At 40.3% G+C, this 21,434-nt stretch overlaps 1 protein-coding gene across 2 annotated transcripts in view; it reads right to left on the minus strand.

The window, feature by feature from the left end:
• cacna2d3a (calcium channel, voltage-dependent, alpha 2/delta subunit 3a) overlaps positions 1 to 21,434 on the minus strand; it is a 243,042-nt gene that overhangs the window by 113,077 nt on the left and 108,531 nt on the right. For both annotated transcript variants that reach the window (XM_059503008.1, XM_059503007.1), the window contains exons 11-12: positions 18,283 to 18,396; positions 545 to 623 (exon numbers count right to left, since the gene is read on the minus strand). In XM_059503008.1, the coding sequence (XP_059358991.1) occupies positions 545 to 623; positions 18,283 to 18,396 (193 nt within the window). The remainder of the gene's footprint in view (positions 1 to 544; positions 624 to 18,282; positions 18,397 to 21,434) is intronic.

Raw genomic sequence — 21,434 nt, forward strand, 5'->3', positions numbered from 1 at the left:
TAAGTTTAGTACTGCGAATTAGTTCCAGTGAATTATATTGTTTGTCTGTCATTAATTAGTTTAAAATCCAGGGTTTTCCTGAACTCTCTCTCCTGTGCCTGAAAGCACATCCATTCTTGGTCAGAAAGTGGGCGGTTGTACTGTTCTTCAAAGTTTGCCCAGGTGGCATACAAATGATTACTTTCAAGACAAACATTTGTCGGGTCATGGATTCGCCATCCGATGTTATGGATTTTACTGCTTTTTAAAGCAGCTTTGTATGTAAAATTCAAGGTTGAAACCAAGCACATTGTGAGTAGTCCTGATAATAACATAACTGGCTCTTTTCTGCGTTTTCGCCGGCAGCTACGATGGGTGTAGATGTTACATTTTTTTTGCAGCTGAACCGCGTGCGAACTGAAAAGAGAACTTTTAGACGAATGTAGGTTTTGTTTTTTTTTTATTTTGTTTTTCACATGTGGAGATCAGGTCATTCTTTCACTGTTCATCAATCAGATGAGGAAATGTTTACAGAGCTGCATGAGGAAAAATGAGTAAGCCTAACCTTTATTAGCGCAGGCCATCCATTTCAGATTATCAGCAAAGGCAGACTCCCGACCAATCAGGTAAGGGAACACACGCACCTGGAGACAGAAGAGCTTTGGTTAGCTGTCAGTCATGTTTAATCGCTCAAGATTAAGCTAATGTACAATCCCTCAACAGCAGATAAGACACACTAACTTGACTGCATCTAATTAGTTTACTCTTTAATTGTTTAGCTTCAATAAAAGTTTGGCCAACCAAAATAATTTGTTATTTTGTGATACAATTTAAAAAAAAAAACTATGATGATAATGGATGTAATCAGAAGTCAGATTTACAGTGCACATTGCATTAGAAATGTTTGAATATGTTTTGTTGGTAAACACCATTCATGAATAAAGCCTATAACTAACATACACTAAGACCCTTCAGTCATCAGCCACCTGAAAAACATACCAGATTTGATCCATGACAGAACCAATCACACTCACTGGGCATATTATTTGATGAATGCTGCTTTCACATTCTCTTTGCCTCATTATGTGCTGCATTGAGATAGACCACATGCACACACACACACACACACACACACATACAGGAATACTGAGGTGAAGAGAGAGGTGCTGTATGACATACTGAAGGTCACATAAAAAGTACTGTGGTTGCCCCTTAATAGAGGAGAAAACGGGGTGTACACCAATTTTAATTTCTTGTTTTGTGCCATGTATTACTTTACCCAACTAATATGCATGTTAATTATAAAATTATTTTCCTCAAAGCAATCTTCTCCACATGTGACATTCCCACTGTTTGTTAGTTTGTTCCCATGTTTATACATAGTTAAAGTATTTTTAACCTGGGAAACACTATAAGAGCTATCGAACTCAAATTGTGCCTAAATCTAACAAATCTAAGGAAAAATTGGATGGTGAAAAATGTACTGTACATAGTAAAGTGCATGAGCGGCCATGCAGAGATGATGTTTAAGAAGACACCTTAAAGAATTAGAAAAACGCTGAATGAATTGGAAAGAGACAGGTAGTCCACCATAAGAACCCTGAGCAACAAACTGTGGCCTGTCCCAAATGGCACAGTTAATGTTCACCTACAGTCTTGCTTACTGCTGACTATGCTGCCACCAGTGTTGGGAAGGTTACTTTGGAAATGTAATAGGTTACAGATTACAAGTTACCCTGTTTAAAATGTAATAGTAGTGTAACTTTTTCAATTACTTTATTAAAGTAATGTAACTAATTACTTTTGAGTACTTTTTGATTACTTTTCTAAATTTGTGAAAATTAAAGAATAATAAATAAAAGCATATACATCAACTTAAATACAGTTATCTAATAAGCATGTGACGTATTCTGTGTACTAATCTCCTGAAACATTGGTGTTTTTTTGAAACTGCTGTCTCTGTATATGATGATAGTTTTCTCAAAATAAGTAAAATGCACATGAAGTGACACAGAGCAGTTCTAGAAATTATGTTTATGTGCTCATGTACTCCTATATTGAGACAGCAGAGATTGAAAACACTAGTAGGCCTATGTGTAGAAAATGAAACCATGTCTTTGCCATTAATTTACAGGAGGGGCGGACTGGGAAAAAAAATCAGACTGGAAAATTCAAACTCATACAAACAAATTCATGGACAAAACTATTTTTATCTATTTTAAATCTTTAATTTGGGGACATGCAAAATAATTAAAAGTTCTCTCCTGAACTGCACCTTCACTTCCATTTTTCTCTTCAGTCTCTTTATTTTGCCCTGTTATCCATCTCTCTCATGACTTTAATACTCAAGATTGAACAAAACTATACTTTACAATACAATACTCTCTACAATACTACAATATCTTTATAGAAAAATCCTAATACTGTACACGAGTCATATTTTTCCCTTACAAAAATTAACCATGCTTTTATTAGCCTATATAAAAGTCAAATAACCTTGTTTAAATTTTTTTTTTTTTTTGCAAATGGATTTGTATTTATTTTTAAATAAATACATTTGTAAAATAATTTTACATTTTTAGTTATCACTGTTAAACAATAGTAACCATTTTCTCTGGATTTATAGTTAAAGATTAAAATGTTAATTTCCGTAAGGGTTGTGTTGTTGTCTGTCGTAGCTCCCCCTAAACCTATAAAAAAAATCGGAATTTTTTTCAGCTAAATTACTACTGTAACATTACAACAGATAATAATGATGTCCTTTATATAGTATTTTGAGTGATGACTGATGAGCAACGTGCTGCTGCTTGATTAAATAAATAAAAAAACAAAGACAAAAAAGCATCTTTACAGATGAAACTGACCTGAAACCCTGAACAGGAGTTCTGCTTCTCTGCTCCAGCTGTGCGCTTCCACAGTCCACACACACACACACACACACACACTCTCTCACTCTCTCTCTCTCTCTCTATGATTACTCGGAGTCTGATCTGAGGCGCGGAGAGCGCGCGAGTCATGACTAACACTTCATGACTTATTAGAGATTTAATTATCAAATGGCGGATTCACAAATGATCGCTTTAGTACATTCGGCAGGCAATTATACAATAATGATATTAAATAGTGGGGCAAAATCGGCTGCGAGGTCACCGGGAATTGTCCCGGTTCTCCCGGTGTACGAACCAGACTGTGTTTCCGCATCCTGGAAATTATTAGGGCGGTATGTCTCAGAATAGTCAGTGCAATTTGGGAAATAAATCAGTTAAAACTGTATGTGGATCTGTGTAAACATTCAAATGTAATCCCCTTTGTAATCGTTAAAAATTTCATAAGTAACTGTAATTTAATTACTCATTTTTTCTTAGTAACTGTAACTAATTACAGTTACAATAATTTTGTAATTAAATTACGTAATGCCGTTACATGTAACTAGTTACTCCCCAACACTGGCTGCCACACACCCATGTCTGTTAAGTCCACATCTGTGAGTTTAATTTGTGTTTCACATTTATCATTTTAGGCTCCACAGCAGACTTGTATCCAACAGTCTAAATGGCATTACATCATGTAAATGTGGACTCTGAGGAGCACTGCAAGGGTTTAGATTGTCATTTAGGATAGGGTCATGTACATTGACTCCTTTGGTTCAGTTAGTGTTTGTATTAATATTCCATATGAATAAATTCCAAATGATTGACATTTGGGTTCTTAAATCTTGTCTGCCTCAAACAGTCCCACTTTGGGGTATTAAAACTCAAAACTTGTGAAAATCAAAATGGTTTCTAGAATTGTTTTAAAAGATTTTCAATGGTTTGCCAATGTCATTGCATTCAACAGACAATTATGATCTAAGGTATAAAGGTATCATTGCATGGTAAATTAGATTAATGAAGGTATTACAGTAGTTTAATGTAAACTGCAAAGAACCACTAGCAATAGGACCAACAAGTGTGAAACAGCTTTTAGGGAGATTCAGACAACCCAGGAAGACATTACACCTGTTTCACACATACTCCATCTGCAGTGCGTATGCAGTGCGTTACATATGTGGTACAGAAGCAGCGTGGACTCACTGTGCTTTCACACAGGACGCGTCTGTAGTCCGCTACTGATCCGTGGCGTTTGGGCCACAAACACAACATTTGTTCATTAATTTCCTTTCAAATCATGTACAAAAAATTATAAATAAATAATAATAATAATATTTTTCAGCATTGTGACTATCACAGAACAGTAACAATCGTTCATAATCATAGACATTAGTTTAAACTCAATAAATATAAACAACATTATTCACGCATATGACTTCTAGGTTTGTATAATGAGCTGCTCAAGCAAGCAGCAAAATATTTAAACTCAACAATTAGCCTAATGTTCTTGTTAGGATATCACAAATATTTCAAATTCACAAGAATATCACAAGCAATCCCACAGGTCTTAATAAACTTTGTTTTACTGCTTCCATAGAAGTGCATATATTATGTTGCCTTGTTTATGTAAAGGTGCTCTTTTTCTTGTTTGAAACCTAGCCAAAAACCCATGTGCTGCATGTGAAACACAGTAGGCTTTAATTAGTATGCATGTTTTGCGAACAATGCTGTCACTTTAATTCAGCGCGTGCAGAACAGCAAAAATAGACTCGGTACGTAAACAATTGCTGCACTGCTCAAAAGGGAGAAAACGGCCTCTAAAGATTGTGCAGTTCTCATCTGTTCTCACCCGCTGGGAGTGACAATAGGGCTCATTTACATCTCATTTAGATAAACCATACCCCCTGTAAACAGGGGCGTGTCTAGAGCATTTTCAGTGGGGGGGCCATGCTGGGGCACTACCTGCGAATGGGGTGGCCGCCAGTGACCCCAAAAAAAAAAAACGCTAAATTCTACAGTATATTACGTAAATCCTATTGATTTAATTGTTTTTAACTTGAATAAAGTTACTTGTAAACAAATGCAGTAATTTGATTAATTTAGTTACATTGGAGAATAAATAATTTTTTTATTTGAAAGAAACTCCCTATATCTTTACTTCATGGCTTGGCACTGCTCTCTTCCCTGCCTTCAAAAGAAACACTTATGTGTGTCTGTTATTCTCAATCTCAAAAAAAGAAAAAAAACAATGACAATTTAACTGACTATCTAACTGACTTACTCTCATGCATTAAGAAGTAATGGGTCATCATACAATTATTATTATGGAACATTCTGTGCATATTGTCATTTGGTACAATCTTGCTATGTGGTCACTGTCACAAAATAAACTGATACAGAATATGCAAATCACCATGACTGTTTATTGATTGATAGCGCCCAGCGTATTTTACTTTTATTGTGTTTTATTAAACGTTGACTAAACATTCGATTGAAATCAACCACGACCAACGCGAGCAGAGCCTGACGGGGTAAAAACATTGATCTGAGAAAACCATACAAACATATTAAACCATACATAAAGGTTACCTACCAGCTCTTTGTTTGGTGTTTTGTGATGTGTCGTTCTTGAACGATTCAAATCTTTAATGTGACTAGGGAAGAACGAGTCGTCTCTATGACAGCGACATATCTTTGAATGTTTTTTTTTTTTTTTTTACAGTGGATTCTAATCTTCAAAAATTACCTTGTTGTATGATTTATGTCTTTTGAGTTCACCCTTCAGATTAGACTATAGAACTGTAGTGTTACTTGTTTAGGATTCAAAATGTTATTTGCTTTTAATTTATGTCATTATGTCCTTTTTGAGCAAGCATCTTATACATATATTAGAACAATTTAAGCAATTATTATACCAGCAAACTCAAAATTGGATTAAAAATTAAACTAGGCTATAAATACTTGGATTATTATATTACTATATAGCCTAGTATTTATTTACTGATAGACAGTCAAAAAGACAAATTAATCAATATTTTATTTATAACAAGGTTTTATTTATTTATAAAATAATAACACACCACAGATCCTCAAGAAACAGTTACAAAAACACAGTGACAGAAATGTCAGAAATAACGTATGTGGCTGTCACGTGATTAAGGATAAGGAATGATTTGAACCCGAAGACTTGTCAGACAAGAGGTGAGTTAATCACAGACTGAAGACCCAGGTAAAGAATTAATTAATCTTCTGTATCTTTATAGCATTTTATTTTTGTATTGTTTGTAGTGTGATCAATGTTTGCATAAGTACTAGATGTGTTGGGGAAGTAACACGTAACATTTTAATTACATTTTGCTAAAATGAATGAAATGAATCGAAAAAAGATTTGAGTGGCTAAAATGATCCGAACTTCCCATCACTAGTGTCTCGACTTCCCACACTTGATAAAGTAAAAGTCCAAGTCCACGACGAGCGGTTGTTTCTTTGACGACGCTGCGGCTGTACTTCTTTGAATCGCGAACTTCAGTAGAGTCTATAAAATGATTGGCCATAAAATGAACCAATCACAAGACATCTTATAGGGGGGGGGGGGGCACCTGGGATGGCCAATCGAATTTCAGGGGGTGCCGGTGCCGCTCCCCCCTGTAAAGCTGCATGGTTGCATAGCAACGACAGACGCAACGGAAAAATACTGTTATTAATATAAAGGATACTATTAATAATAAAGGATAATGTGCATTTTAAAAGTCAGTAATTTATCTTTTTTGAGTTTTATAAAAATTATTTAGAGGCTGAAATATGTGAGTTTTATCTTTTTATAAAACCTTTTTTGTCAAAACTCTATTTGAACTTGTTCTATTTGAACCTTAAGATCTGGCCATCATTTTTAATGTTATTATTTTAATGCTTATGTAAACAAAAAGTACATATTGATGCTAATTGTATTTGTTATTTGCTGGTTTTCTACATAAAACTTGGTGAATTAATTTCATTGTGTAGCATTTGGACTTTTTGAACAGGATTCTTTAATAACCGTGATCATTTTGGTCACTATATTCATGAAATGAAATTTTCATGCCATTTCATATCTAGTTATGATCAACTATGATAAATTAAAATGAACTATAATTGTGTATTTATAGTATAATATGCAAAGTATGATGCTAACGATTACAATTAAAATGATCCTGAGCTAGCTATTAACAATAGGTAGGTATAGGGAAGGTCTAAACATGGACTAAACATAAGATAACGTATGTGTTCTTAGAATGAACACAACACGACAAACTTTGATGTTTATGGAAACTCAACCCATAAGAAACAGAAAAGTAGTCTTGCAGATCTCGTTGCCTCCAATGAAATAAGTAGTTCGGGCACACTTTCTCTTTGTCGGGGTCTTCTTTGTGGATGTAACCATCTCCGAAGTTTGCACTTTGTGTCTGTTTGCCTCTAAATGTCCAATAATTTGCATGTCCTGCCACTCTTTTTCCACAGCTAAAGAATCCAGCCGTATGTTGTACATAATGTCTGGAGAAAGCTGGCTACAGGACTGTCTCCCATGCAGAGAGTTCTCTTTTCTCCCTGTGTAGCATTTGCAGTCAAAGTTACGGATTTTCCCCATTTCTATGTCTTTATCCCCATCAAATGTTACTAACAATATAACATCTGATATCTTACGGTCCAACTCGTCTGATGCCAGTCCGATACATTCTTCCTCGTCTTCATCTTCACTCAGTTGTAGATTAGGGATATTATTCAGTCTTATTGGAGTGCTGCATAATAAGTAGCCACGCTTCCCTTGGAGGGCGGGGGTAATAAAAAAATAAACAAAAAATCTGCTTATCCAGTATGGAAATACACACAGACAATGACACGTCCCTACTGCGTGCTAAAATCTCCGAAAAACAAGCCGATTTCAACCTCAAAATGTACGCTTTTAAATATACCAATACTGCTATCTTAAACACTAAAAAAACTAAAAATCACCAATTCTGAATAAAAATTCTTTCTCATTTTGCTTGAAAGTTGTGCTGCCGACTTGTGTCACTGGTTTCCGTGACAGGTCACAAATGGTTTGAATCAGATTCTGATTCAGTTTGGATTATGAGGATCTATTAAAACACGATAAAATCTACAAGTACCTCTACAACATGGTAATAATTCAAAAAAGTACATATCAAAGTTCCTTGGTATTATTTCATACTACCACTGCACCATAGTACTGTCAGATTAAGCCACAGTTTTAAATGGTTGTAATGATAGAATCAGCTTCATTTGCCTTTTTTATGTGGACACACAAGGGATTTGTTGTGTTTTATTTATTATTGCTCTTGGTACATGCATACATACAGATACATATCTGACATGAGAACAGAAAACATCTTGGTTAAGTACATAATCTTCATTCCCTGATGGAGGGAATGGAGACGTTGTGTCAAACGACATATGGAGTTTCACTTGGGAGGCAAATCATCTCTGAGTTTAAGAAAAAACTGCAATGAAAATTGTCTAGTGGATTTTGCAAACCTGAGCCATTCCCTTATAAATGAATAGGAATAAATAGGTGACAGGTGCATCCACTCATTAGGTTTTAAGCTGAGGATCCGAGAACATATTTAGGCAACAGCGAATAGGTCAAGGATTTGGCATGGGGACATAACGTCCCTCCAGAAGGGAATGAGGGTTACGTACGTAACCGAGATGGTCCCTATCTGTCGGTCACTATGAGTTATGTCAAACAACATATGGGGTCCATGGAAAACGCCACAGCCTGAACACCATCGCAACCCTGTGCCAATGCAATTGTGGACAAGCCGTGGCATGCCACGAAAGCTACGCTAAGGTCATAACCTTCCCAAGTGCCAAGCACAAATTCACTGACCTTGGTACCAAAGGTGGCCAAATGGTGAGTACAAAGCTGCTGGAGAAGGCAATGCTGCTGTTCTGTCCACAAAAAATTTCATCTTCAGTGAAAGATTGCTTCAAATCTTTCCTATTTGTTCTTTCAGCCTGGCAGAACGATGTGGAAGTGAGCCTTAAGGGGAAACAGAGACCACATTCTACCCATAGGGAGATGATGTGGAAATTCTGATATGGACTGACCCAAGGGGGCAGTACTACATATAGAATGGGTCTCTGAGGCAGGTCCTACCTTAGAGTAGGGATGGAAAAACTGCCAGAAGAGACTGACAAAGCGGGTCTGTCAAGGGAAGACACAGGTTTAGCGAGAGGGAAACCTTACCGTGGAAGAATACACATATGGGATTACCCATAGGAAATCAAGCCATATGGACACCTAGCCCAGTACAGGGACTGAACGGGACAACAGGCATGCTAACACCAGTACTGGGCATGGCTTCAGACTGCTCTACCAAGTCTGACTGTATGAGGGGGAATGGTGCAGCAAGTGTGACACCAAGCCAGATCTTCCCGCCAAATACCTGTTACCCAACACATGGGGTGTAAACAGCACAAGATGGCCGCTAACCCAGCGCCAATGCCCAAATTGGCCACCGTTCCAGCGCCAAAACCCAAGATGGCCGCCAGTCCAGCACCACTGCCCAGGATGGCTACCAGCCAAGCGCCACCATCCAAGATGGCCGCCAGTCCAGCATCACTGCCCAGGATGGCTACCAGCCAAGCGCCACAGCACAAGATGGCCGCTAACCCAGCGCCAATGCCCAAATTGGCCACCGTTCCAGCGCCACAGCCCAAGATGGCCGCCAACCCAGCGCCAATGCCCAAATTGGCCACCAGTCCAGCGCCACAGTACAAGATGGCCGCCAGCCCAGCGCCAATGCCCACTTTGGCCAACGGTTCAGTGCCACAGCCCAAGATGGCTGTCAGCCTAGCGCCACAGCACAAGATGGCCGCTAACCCAGCGCCAATGCCCAAATTGGCCACCGGTCCAGCGCCACAGTACAAGATGGCCGCCAGTCCAGCACCACAACCCCAGATGGCCGCCAGACCAGCACCACAGTACAAGATGGCCGCCTGTCCAGAGTCATGGCCCAAGATGGCTGCTTGCCCAGCGCCGCTGCACAGGATGAGAGTCTCAGCTGACCCTTCAGAGTCGAGTCAGGTGCCCGTGGACCCTCCGGAGTTGAGTCAGGTGCCCGTGGACCCTCCGGAGTTGAGTCAGGTGCCCGTGGACCCTCCGGAGTCGAGTCAGGTGCCCGTGGACCCTCCGGAGTCGAGTCAGGTGCCCGTGGACCCTCCGGAGTCGAGTCAGGTGCCAGTGGACCCTCCGGAGTCGAGTCAGGTGCCAGTGGACCCTCCGGAGTCGAGTCAGGTGCCAGTGGACCCTCCGGAGTCGAGTCAGGTGCCAGTCACCGCTGATCCTCCAGAGTCAGGGCTAGTCACCGCTGATCCTCCAGAGTCAGGGCTAGTCACCGCTGATCCTCCAGAGTCGAGTCAGGTGCCAGGGAACTCTCCAGAGTTAGGGCTTATCACCGATGACCTGCCAGAGTCAGGGCTTATCACCGGTGACCTTCCAGAGTCAGGGCTAGTCACCGATGACCCTCCAGAGTCAGGGCTAGTCACCGATGACCTTCCAGAGTCAGGGCTAGTCACCGATGACCTTCCAGAGCCAGGGCTAGTCACCGATGACCTTCCAGAGCCAGGGCTAGTCACCGATGACCTTCCAGAGCCAGGGCTAGCCATCGATGACCTTCCTGAGTCAGGGCTAGTCACCGATGACCTTCCAGAGTCAGGGCTAGTCATTGATGACCCTCCAGAGTCGAGTCGGGTTCCAGATGACCCTCCAGAGTCAAGGCTAGTCACTGTTAACCCTCCAGAGTCAGGGCTAGTCACCGCTGATGCTCCAGAGTTAGGGCTAGTCACCGTTGACCTTTCAGAGTCAAGTCAAGTCACCTTTGACCTTTCAGAGCTGAGTCAAGTCACTGGTGATCTTCAAGGACCGAGTCAAGTCACCGGTGATCTTCAAGGACTGAGTCAAGTCACCATTGATCTTCATGAGCAAATGCAAGTCACCAATGATCTTCATGAGCAGTGTCAGGCCAGCACCGATCTTCTGGAGTCCAGTAGAGACACCATGGAATTACCAGAGTCTCGCCCTCCCGTTGATCCGGCCGCACGGAAGTGGTGGGCTTCTGATCCGCCCTGGGGGCTTTGTGCATCGACCACAGGGATGTGGTGGTCTTCTGCTCCGCCCTGAAGGGCTTCCGCTTTGACCACAGGGGGGTGGTGGTCTTCTGCTCCGTCCTGGGGGCCTTCCGCCCTGACCACATGGTGGTGGTGGTCTTCTGCTCCACCCTGGGGAACTCTGGCCTCGACCACAAGGTTGTGGTGGTCTTCTGCTCCGCCCTGGGGGGCTTCCGTTCGGACCACACGGACATGGTGGTCTTCTGCTCCGCCCTGGGGGGCTTCCGCTCTGACCACACGGACATGGTGGTCTTCCGCTCCGCCCTGGGGGGCGCTTGCCCTGACTACACGGTTGTGGTGGTCTTCCGCTCCGCCCTGGAGGGCTCTGGCCTTGACCACAAGGGTGTGGTGGTCTTCTGCTCCGCCCTGGGGGGCTTCATGTTGTTTTTTCCTTTGGTTTTTGTGTTAATGTCTGTCCCTGTTCCTTTCTGTCAGTCTGGCCCTCCGTCCCTCCCCCTGAACCTCCTCCTGTCCTCCTCCCTCCTGGTCTTTCTGTGTTGTGTTTACATTCTGGTGCCTGTTCCCCATGTTTTTCTTTTCTGGCCCTCCGTCCCTCCCCCTGAGCCTCCACCTGTCCACCTCCCTCCTGGTCTCTGTTTTGTGTCTGTCTTGGAGCGTCTGGGAGCCGCTCCGTAGAAGGGGGGTACTGTCACAGTGTCTGGGTTGTGTTCCCTGGGGTTCCACTAGGTGTCCTCAGTTCCCACGGTGTTTATCATTTATCACTTCCTGTCTCCTTATTTGGTCACCTTCCTCCTTGTTTAGTTAATTGATTGTTCCCCACCTGTCTCCTGTTTCCCCATTATCCTTTTGTGTATATAACCCGGTCTGTCTTAGTATGTGTCACGGAGTCGTTGTTTATTCATGTCCGTCAGTTCGTGCCCTTGCCTTGTCTTCTTGTTTAGTTTATGTTTTGGATGGAAGTTTCCTATTGACCCCTGCCTGGACTGTTTATGCTGTTTGGATTACCCCTTAATAAAAGACTTACTTGCAATTGGTTCTATCTCCGTGCTTCATTGGATCCCGGCCGTGACACACCCTGGCCCGTAGAAAAGCAAGGTCTGACCAGGGGCTGAATAGCAGCAACACATCTGTGTGTATTTATTTATTTAGCCAGGAGAATCACATTGAGATATTTCTATCTCTTCTTCCAGTGAGACCTGGTCAAGACAGCGGCACATTAAAATTCACAAAAAAAGAAAAACAGTAAGACAACACCACAATTTACAACAACCAAAAGCTGAGTAAAACCAGATCAACTAAAACAATTACAAGTATCCAGTAAAACATTTAGAAAAAAAAAACGATTAAAGGTGCTTAGGGTTGGAAGTTCATCTAAATTGAGTACATTTTGCAATTCATTCCAGGCCCAGGGACCATAAAAGGAAAATGCACCTTCGCAGAATTCTGACAATACCCTTGGCACTTTTAGCCTAATATGGGAACCAGACCTAGTAAAATAATTTTTTGTGTAGTAAATTAAAATATTTGATATATAAAAGGGTAATTTGTCTAACAAAGCTTTTGCGATAAATAAATACATATGTAACTTTCTCCTTTGATGTAAGGATAACCATGATAAAGAAGCATATAAAATACAGTGATGCATCCGTGACTCTGCACCAGAAACAAAGCGTAAGGCTGCATGATACACATAATCAATTTTCCTAAGTAGGGTTGTAGCTGCGTGCATGTATAGAAGATCACCATAATCGATTATAGATAAGAAGGCACTAGGGCTGTCACTTTTTATTTGATATTCGAATATGCATTCGAACATGACGTGAAATATCTGTAATCGAACTATAAATAAAATATCTGGTTTTTAAAATGCCATGTGTAGCACATTTTTTACAGTCTATGATTAGACCGTTTGTTTTTTATTTTATTATTTGCCATCTTATCCAGTAGAGGGCAATCTAGACGTATTGTACTGTAGGCCCATTACCAAATCACGTTATTGTTTGTGCCTGTTCTGAATCATTTTTCTTTTCTTCATTTAGCCTAATGTTGTGGGATATGCATAGTGGCACTTCATATATGTTGATATTCTAAGTTGATAACCTGCTGTTTTAAACATTAAGTAAAAAAAATAATAATCCAGATAGTCCTGTTTATTACAAACTGTTAATACATTTGTGATTGAATCTCCATTAGGCTACGGTGTTATTTTTTTTTATGCGCGTGGGGGGGGGGGTGGTTCACCTAGATATTCTAATATATTCGAATACATTGCATGCGTTCAAATTTAATTTTTCTCAAAAGTGACAGCCCTAGAAGGCACTCTCTACTATTTTCTTTCGGGCCGCATAAGGAAAACATTTTTTTAAACGATAGAAGAAACCTAATTTAGGTCTAAGGTTCTTCCACAGTTTATAAAATATGTACATCAAATGCTAATCTTTCATCCAGCCATATACCTAAATATTTGTAGGAACTCCCTCTTTCTAATGGTATACCATATTTATATCAATTAATTTAGAGCAACCTCGACTAAAATATATATAACAAATATTTTTTCTTTTTTTTAATTTAAAGCCAATTTTAATTGTGATAATGACAGCTGCAGTACTTGAAATGCATTCTGTAGTTGCTTTATTGCTTGATTTATGAGAAATGCTGAGGTATAAATAACTATCATCAGCATACAGATGTAATTGTGTGATGGTACATTGTTAGATGAATGGCATCTACACTAATTTTAGTCTGTCTCTTATTCTGAGGTCACCGTAGCCACCAGATTCAGTCTTTATCCAGATTAGATGGTCAATGCAGTCATCCGGATACAGTACGTATCCAGTCCAGATGGTGGATCAGCACCTAGAGAGGACCTCTAGAGTCCTGAAAGACAGTGGAGACCAGGACAACTAGATGAGCCCCAGAGACAGATCCACAGTCAAGACCTTTTCTCCTAGACAGCCACCGGGACAAGACCACATGAAACAGATGCTTCTTCTGCACAATCTGACTTTCCTGCAGCCTGGAATTGAACTACTGGTTTCGTCTGGCCAGAGGAGAACTGGCACCCCAACTGAGCCTTGTTTCTCCCAAGGTTTATTTTCTCCAGTCTGTCACTGATGGAGTTTTGGTTCATTGCCACTGTCGCCTCTGGCTTGCTTAGTTGGGGAATCTTAATATCCAGCGACATCGTCGACTTGATTGCACAGATACTATTTAAAATTAACTAAGATGGATGATGAAATCACTGAATTCAATTGATGAACTGCCTTTTTGCATTATTGACACATTATTTTCCTTTTAATGCTGTTCAGTTGTTTTGACACAATCTGTATTGTTAAAAGCACTATATAAATAAAGGTGACTTGAAATGATTTTGGGACTCAGGAGTGTAACCAGTGCTGAAGTGGTCTGATATGAAGCAAACCGAGTGGCGTGACTGTGACTGTGGATGACATATGCCCCAGGAGCCTCTGAAAATGTTTGATCTCTAAAGGATCTCAGGCAGTTCAGCACAGACTGGGCAAGTTCGTTGGTGAGACGCACTCACTGAGTCATACTCACTGAGTCTAACTCCATACCGAGATTTTCTGCAAAGGGGAGAGCTTGCTCTCGGTTGACCTGAAGCCCCAACAGACTGAGTCCCTGTGATCACACAACTTCTCTCTCAACTGGGCCATAATGAGCCATTTGTCGAGATAGTTGAGGATCCTGATTCCCACTTCCCATAGTGGGGCAAGGGCGCCCTCTGGGAGCTTTGTGAAGACACAGGGGGACAGGGAGAGCCCGAAGGGGAGGACCTTGTATTACCTTGTATGGACCTTGGTAGCAATAGCTGGCGACAGCTTACAGGCTTTGGACAGGAGATGCAGACTATTCCTCCAAGTGGAGGTGTTTTGCGGGCACAGGTGCACCGTAATCACTCACTCCTCGTGGGGAATGTCGATGCACCCCCTAGCCACCCCATCATCGAGGATAGTGAGGACGGAGGGGTAGTGACAGAGGGGTCTGCTTCTTTCCCTTTTAAGAAAGGAGAGACGCGATCGCAGCTTTGCCGTGGTCACACATGCAGTGAAGGCATGAACCATCCACGAACGCGTCTTCAGCATGCTGAATGCCCAGACACGGACGACAACGTTCATTGTCAGAGGACAGGAAACTACCACATCCAGAAGGATATGGATGAAACAGCGTCTTCAAAAAGATGAGAATTGTCTGTGATTTGTTCTTTTAGGAAATCTGTTCCCAGAAAATCTGCTTTAGTTGAAGTGCCCAGGGGAATTGCTGAAAGCAACACAGCTGTTCACGGCGTACTGCCAACCAGAACAGCTTCCCGACACACAGTATTGTGTATTTTTCATTGGCATTTTCTCTTAAACGCAGAGATGATTGGCCTCCCAAGTAAGACCCCATATGTCATTAAACATAACTCATAGTAACTGACAGATAGGGAAAATTTGTTTTCTGAACAAGTTCACTAGTTCACTTGCTTTGGTCTGGACCAAATACAATGTTGATTTATTTAGTTTTATTTATTTATTTATTTTTTTGTTTGGTGAGGTTTGCTTTCACACTGCCGTTTTGGCAAGTGAACCAGAAACTTTAAACAAAACCACATATGTGCTTAAGGTCATCCATTCATTGGTTCATTCATTCAACTGTTCCAGAGATCGTTTGGAAGCGGGCCAAGACCACCTCTTCAGCTGGGTCTGTGTACAGTTGTTTGGTCTGCTCTCGATTACGATTGCTGTATTCACACCTGACCAAAAGATCCACACCAAGGGAGGAAAAGAACTTGAGTTTGATTCAATTGAACCAAATAAAATAGGTGTGAATACACCCTAAGACTTTACAGTAACTAATAATAATGATAATAATAATGTGTATGAATCTGTAAAAGAAGATTTATGTACAGATTTGTGCATTATTTACTCTTTTTACAGCCATATGAATAAAGAGATATGCATGTGTATTTATATAGTTCTTGAATTACAGAACACAGATAATAATTCCTGTGTTATCTGTTTAAGCTGGATATGGTATGGGGGAAAACTATTTTTATGCCTAGATGTTCTAGTACACAGAGATCTGTAGCATCTGCCTGAAGGGAGAAGTGCAAACAGGTTCTGTTAAGGGTAAGAGGGGTCTGTGATGATGTTTCCTGCTGCCTGTTTCTTCACTCTGGAGTTGTATAAGTCCTGAAGGTTGGGCAGGTGTACACCAATGATAATTTCTGCTGTCCACTGAAGGCAAGTTGAGATGAACCCATATGACATTTACATTTACATTTACATTTATTCATTTAGCTGACGCTTTTATCCAAAGCGACATACAATTGCTATATATGTCAGAGGTTGCACGCCTCTGGAGCAACTAGGGGTTAAGTGTCTTGCTCAGGGACACACTGGCGGTTCACAGTGGATTCGAACCCGGGTCTCCCACACCACAGGCATGCGTCTTATCCACTGCGCTAACACCACCCATAACAATCAAGAGAATATTACATTTACATTACATTTATTCATTTAGCTGACGCTTTTATCCAAAGCGACTTACAATTGCTATATATGTCAGAGGTCGCACGCCTCTGGAGCAACTAGGGGTTAAGTGTCTTGCTCAGGGACATACTGGTGGTTCACAGTGGATTCGAACCCAGGTCTCCCACACCACAGGCATGCGTCTTATGCACTGCGCTAACACCAGAATAGAATATATGAGGTTTATTGAAACAGTAAAATCCAAAATACAACCAAAGACTTTACTTTAACAGACCTGGCATTAACAGAAACACAACTCACCAACAGCAGGTACACAATACAAAGCTACAAGAGACAATGACAACATAAGGGCTACTTATATCAAACAATAGGGTCACATGTACTGTATGTATCAAGATTGTGCCACACGCCGCTGCCATGTAGTTTAGCTCAATAACTTCAATAACTGTCTGGTTGAACTCGGCTACCAAAACTGACCTTAGAAGAATGCAGCGGATAGCCCAGAGAGCTCAGCAAATCACTTGTAGAACCCTCCCCACCCTCCAAAAACTTTACTCATCCAGAGTGAGCAAAAGGGCTGTCAAAATCTTTTCGGACCCCTAACATCCAGCACACTCCCTCTTTTAACTGCTGATGTCTGGTTGGTGCTACAGAGCACTGACCACCAAAACAGGCAGACATAGGAACGGTTTCTTCCCTCAGGCCACGCACTGTCCTCTATTGTACAGAAATGCCATTCCAATAACCCTGTTTTTATTTGTTTTAATAGGATATGGCTGCAGTTTAGACCACATGTTGGTTATAAACAAATAGTTTCTCCATTCTCATAGTCCACAATTCTTTCTTCATACCTGGCCAGCTAGATCTGGCTTTTTATCCGTGGCACATTGCATGAAGCTGTCTGAACAAACTCTTGTCAACTTTAGAGTTAACAAAACCAAAAAAAATCCAACCTGGTTTAGATCAGGGGCCCGTTTTTCATGTCACTAACTCAGCTGGATTTGATTGTTGATGATTTGGCATGATCTCAGATTATTTGGTTCTTCAAAGCTCATCCTGGACTTGCTGTCATAGCAGCAGTTTCGTAAACTTAAAGACGAAAGCGCACAGCTCAAGCACACTTGAAGCTCACATGAAAACAACAACATGGCGGGTGTCAGGGCTCTGTCACAAAACCATGAATAAACAAGTTAAAGGGACAGAACCCTGACAATGAATTATAAACATTTATAATTTCTATACTATAAATATAATAAGAAGCAACAAAGGTCATGCAATTTTGTCTGTAAAATTATTGGACTGTAAGCTGCTTTAATCAGATGTGTCACTTTGCTCACAATTGGTCCAGTTTGGAGAATAGAAAACAGAATAAAACCTGCTCCATAGCAGAGTTGCTGTGTAGCGTAATTTATCATGGTGATGAAACCCGCTCAAAACCAACAAACCTTCATGAGCCAAAAAACTCAAGGGTTTGCTCAAACTAAATGCTAACGTAACTGTGTAAAGACTCAAACCTGCTTTGTAAAACAGGCTTCTGTTGTCTCAGAAGAAATTAAAATGTGTTTTATTTTATTTTATTTTATTTTATTTATTTATTTTTACCCTTTGAAAATTATTTAGAGCTTGACATCTTTTTTCCATCCCATCCCATCCCATCCCTTTTTTCCATCTCTGATCAAATCTGGCATTCTTTATGTGATAAAATGTATAAAAACTATGTGAGAAAAGAATTGTTCCTACATTTAAAACATTCCAGTCTGTAACATTATTCTGCACTTGACCCCGCAAACTGGAAATACAGAAACTCTTCTTACCTTTCTATCAGGCCAATTGTACTGAGCAAAGACAGCATCATATGTTTCCACAGCTCCATCCGTCACCAACATGATGGCTTGACTGCACACACTGCCTCGGCCTGTCTCATTAAACTGAACACAAATATATATTACTTAATAAGAGGTTACAATAAATTGGTTCATGGCAACATGGCAATTAGCAGTAATAGCTAATGCAGTACACATTTTTAGGGAAGTCGTGGCCTAGTTGTTAGAGAGTTTGACTCCTAACCCTAAGATTGTGGGTTTTGTCTCGGGCCAGCAATACTACGACTGAGGTGCCCTTGAGCAAGGCCCCAAACCCCCAACTGCTCCCCGGGCGCAGCAGCATAAATGGCTGCCCACTGCTCCGGGTGTGTGTTCATGGTGTGTGTGTGTGTGTGTTCACTGCTCTGTGTGTAAAGCTGTAGTTTTTCTATTGATTACCCTATCACTGATTCCAGGTGTGTCTTATTTGTTCATTTGTGTCAGCCAATATATGCTCTTGTGTTTTCTGTGTTGGTTATTGAGTCTTGTCCTTGTATTGGTTTGGACGAGGAGCTGTGTCACATAAAAGAATGGTCTGATTTCCTGATGTTTTACAGTGCAAACTGACCATTGTTGAAATGAGAGTGGTAAAACTTATATGGTCATCAAACACTTTTCTCATCGACCTCCACCCAATCTGCATCAGAAGACACACTGCACATACTTTTTTATTTCCCTAGCTTGTTTATTTGTGCAGAATTCAAATAAAGCATATTAAATTATACATAGTGGCATTGTACATTATGGATATTGTTGGCTCTTGCTCACCTATCTTCTAATTGTTTGGATAAAAGCATTGCTTTATTGCACAAGCACATTTTAGTAGTAGTAATAGTAGTAGTAGTATGTGTAATGTAATAACATGTGAATATATTTTTTACCTGAGCAATTATGTCTGTGTAGCATATCAGACCCCAACCAGACAAATAAAAGAGTCAATCAGGACTGTGGTTGAAACACGGGCCGAATTCCTCAGAAAGGCAACAGGAGGTTGTAAATCATTCCTAGCGCCAGAGTCAGAAGCAAGATAACCAACCAACTCTTTCACAGAACAGCTTTCAACATTAACACCACTAGAACAATTATTGACGATTTCAATTCGGATGAGAGATTGTCAAATTTGGGGCAAGTAATCAAGATGCAATGCCGGCCATCACATGTAAACCCATGAGAGTAATAAACAAGATCCTTGGAGTGACTCCCCTCCCCCACCTAGCAGAACCAGACTGAAATTCCTAAGGGGACCTTTTAACCCCTGGTCCCTCCGAGTCTGACTTCGAGTGCCCGTTCAACTTCAACCAGCCCACACAACTCCACGTCTTCAGCCAACGCCCAACCACGGGCTTCCCAAGACGTCACTTCAGCGACTACTGAACTTCAAGCCAATCAGCAACATCGGGAAACCCCCTTTCAACGGCAACAAAGGGAACCCCTTTACACAGGAGATGCAAGTAACTCCTCCAGACTCTGATCTATACTGGTGTATTTAATATAATTTTAACCTCATTGAGGAACTCAACGCGAGGGTTATTTAAGTGATTGATGGCTGTTCATGTCTATGCAATTTCACGTATTGCTGGGATTCCACATTTTCGTTCTCTTAAGCTCATTCTTCCGTAACTTTCTATCTTCCTGCAACTTGTGTGAATGTGTGAGTGCGTGTGCTTATGTGTTAGATTAGCTTATATGTCTTAGATGTATCTAATAAAGCCTTATTCATATTGAAAAGAGAAGTATCTTGTGTTTTGTGCTTACAAGTTAATGTCTTAAACTGCTGATCTTGTTACTGTGCTAATTGATAGTGTTTTCACTATACTTTGGATATTAATATCCAGTGCAGATTTGATGTTAAACGGCTCGTTCAGTGAAACCGTGAAACAGTGATTCTGTGCAAATTCCCTTTAAAATCTTAAATGATTCCCTTTGAGCTAAATTGACCTGTTTCCCTTACATCTGTAATGAGTCGGGCAGTGCTGAGAGCCATTGGAGCGGAGCAAGGAGAAACGATTTTGCTTGTGTCTGTTTAGTAAATTAGAAACTGCTAATTTAAATCATTTTTGGTCAATGTTTTAAAGTTGACTAGCATATCGATGACCTTAAAGCTAGTAGATATAGACAAAAACCTGCAAAACTCTAACTGATTTAAAGTCTTTATATATATATATATATATATATATATATAGATAAATTATATATATATATATATATATATATATATATATATATATATATATATATATATATATATATAAAAATTGAGACTTTTCTGTTTCACTGCACTATCCCACAATTTTTAAAAGCACAGAAGCCTGTCAACAACTTATTCATTCGGCTCACTGATGTTATAAAGGGTTAGAGTTCACCAAAAAAAAAAAAAAAAAAAAAAGACAGATTTTTTTTTAAAGTTCTGCCATTGTATCTCACACTCAAGTTGTTCTAAACTCATAAGACTGTGGCTCATCTTCAAACACAATTAAGATATTTTAATGAAATCTGAAAGATTTCTGTCCCTCCATTGTCTAGGTAACCAAAATTGTATAATATAAATAGATTATATCTTTACAAAAGACAAACTGCTTGGTTCATATGGATTTGTTTAATGACACCTTTAGGACATTTCTGGATCATCAACATTTTTGTTACCTGGACTTTTACTGGAGGGACATAAACATCACAGTCATGCCAGGCTCTCCCTTTCTCACACACCATCAAAAGTTGTATGACCTCATCTAGAAAATACAGGCTTTCTTACGTGGATACTAACCTACTATCCTCTTCCTTATGTCTGTTCCAAGTCAGTCCAAAATCATCATCCAATGATCAAAGTATTCTCTAAGTCTTCTAAGTCATCTCCAAATTGATTGAATATCATCTCAGAATGTTCAATGTCTTCTCTTCATCTCATCTGTGTGTTCCCAAAATCCAGTAAGACAAATCCTAGCAAATCCTAAATACAAGCAAGTCCTATAAAGTTATACTCAACTGTTAGGTTGTGTTCATGCCACTTTATGATGAGGTATCATATCGATCACAAGTGCAGTATGGAGTACATCAAGGCTCGGTACTAGGGCCACTACTCTTCACGCTTTACATGTTACCCTTGG

Source organism: Carassius carassius, chromosome 21 (genome assembly GCF_963082965.1).
Source record: "Carassius carassius chromosome 21, fCarCar2.1, whole genome shotgun sequence".
Classification (NCBI taxonomy): domain Eukaryota; kingdom Metazoa; phylum Chordata; class Actinopteri; order Cypriniformes; family Cyprinidae; genus Carassius; species Carassius carassius.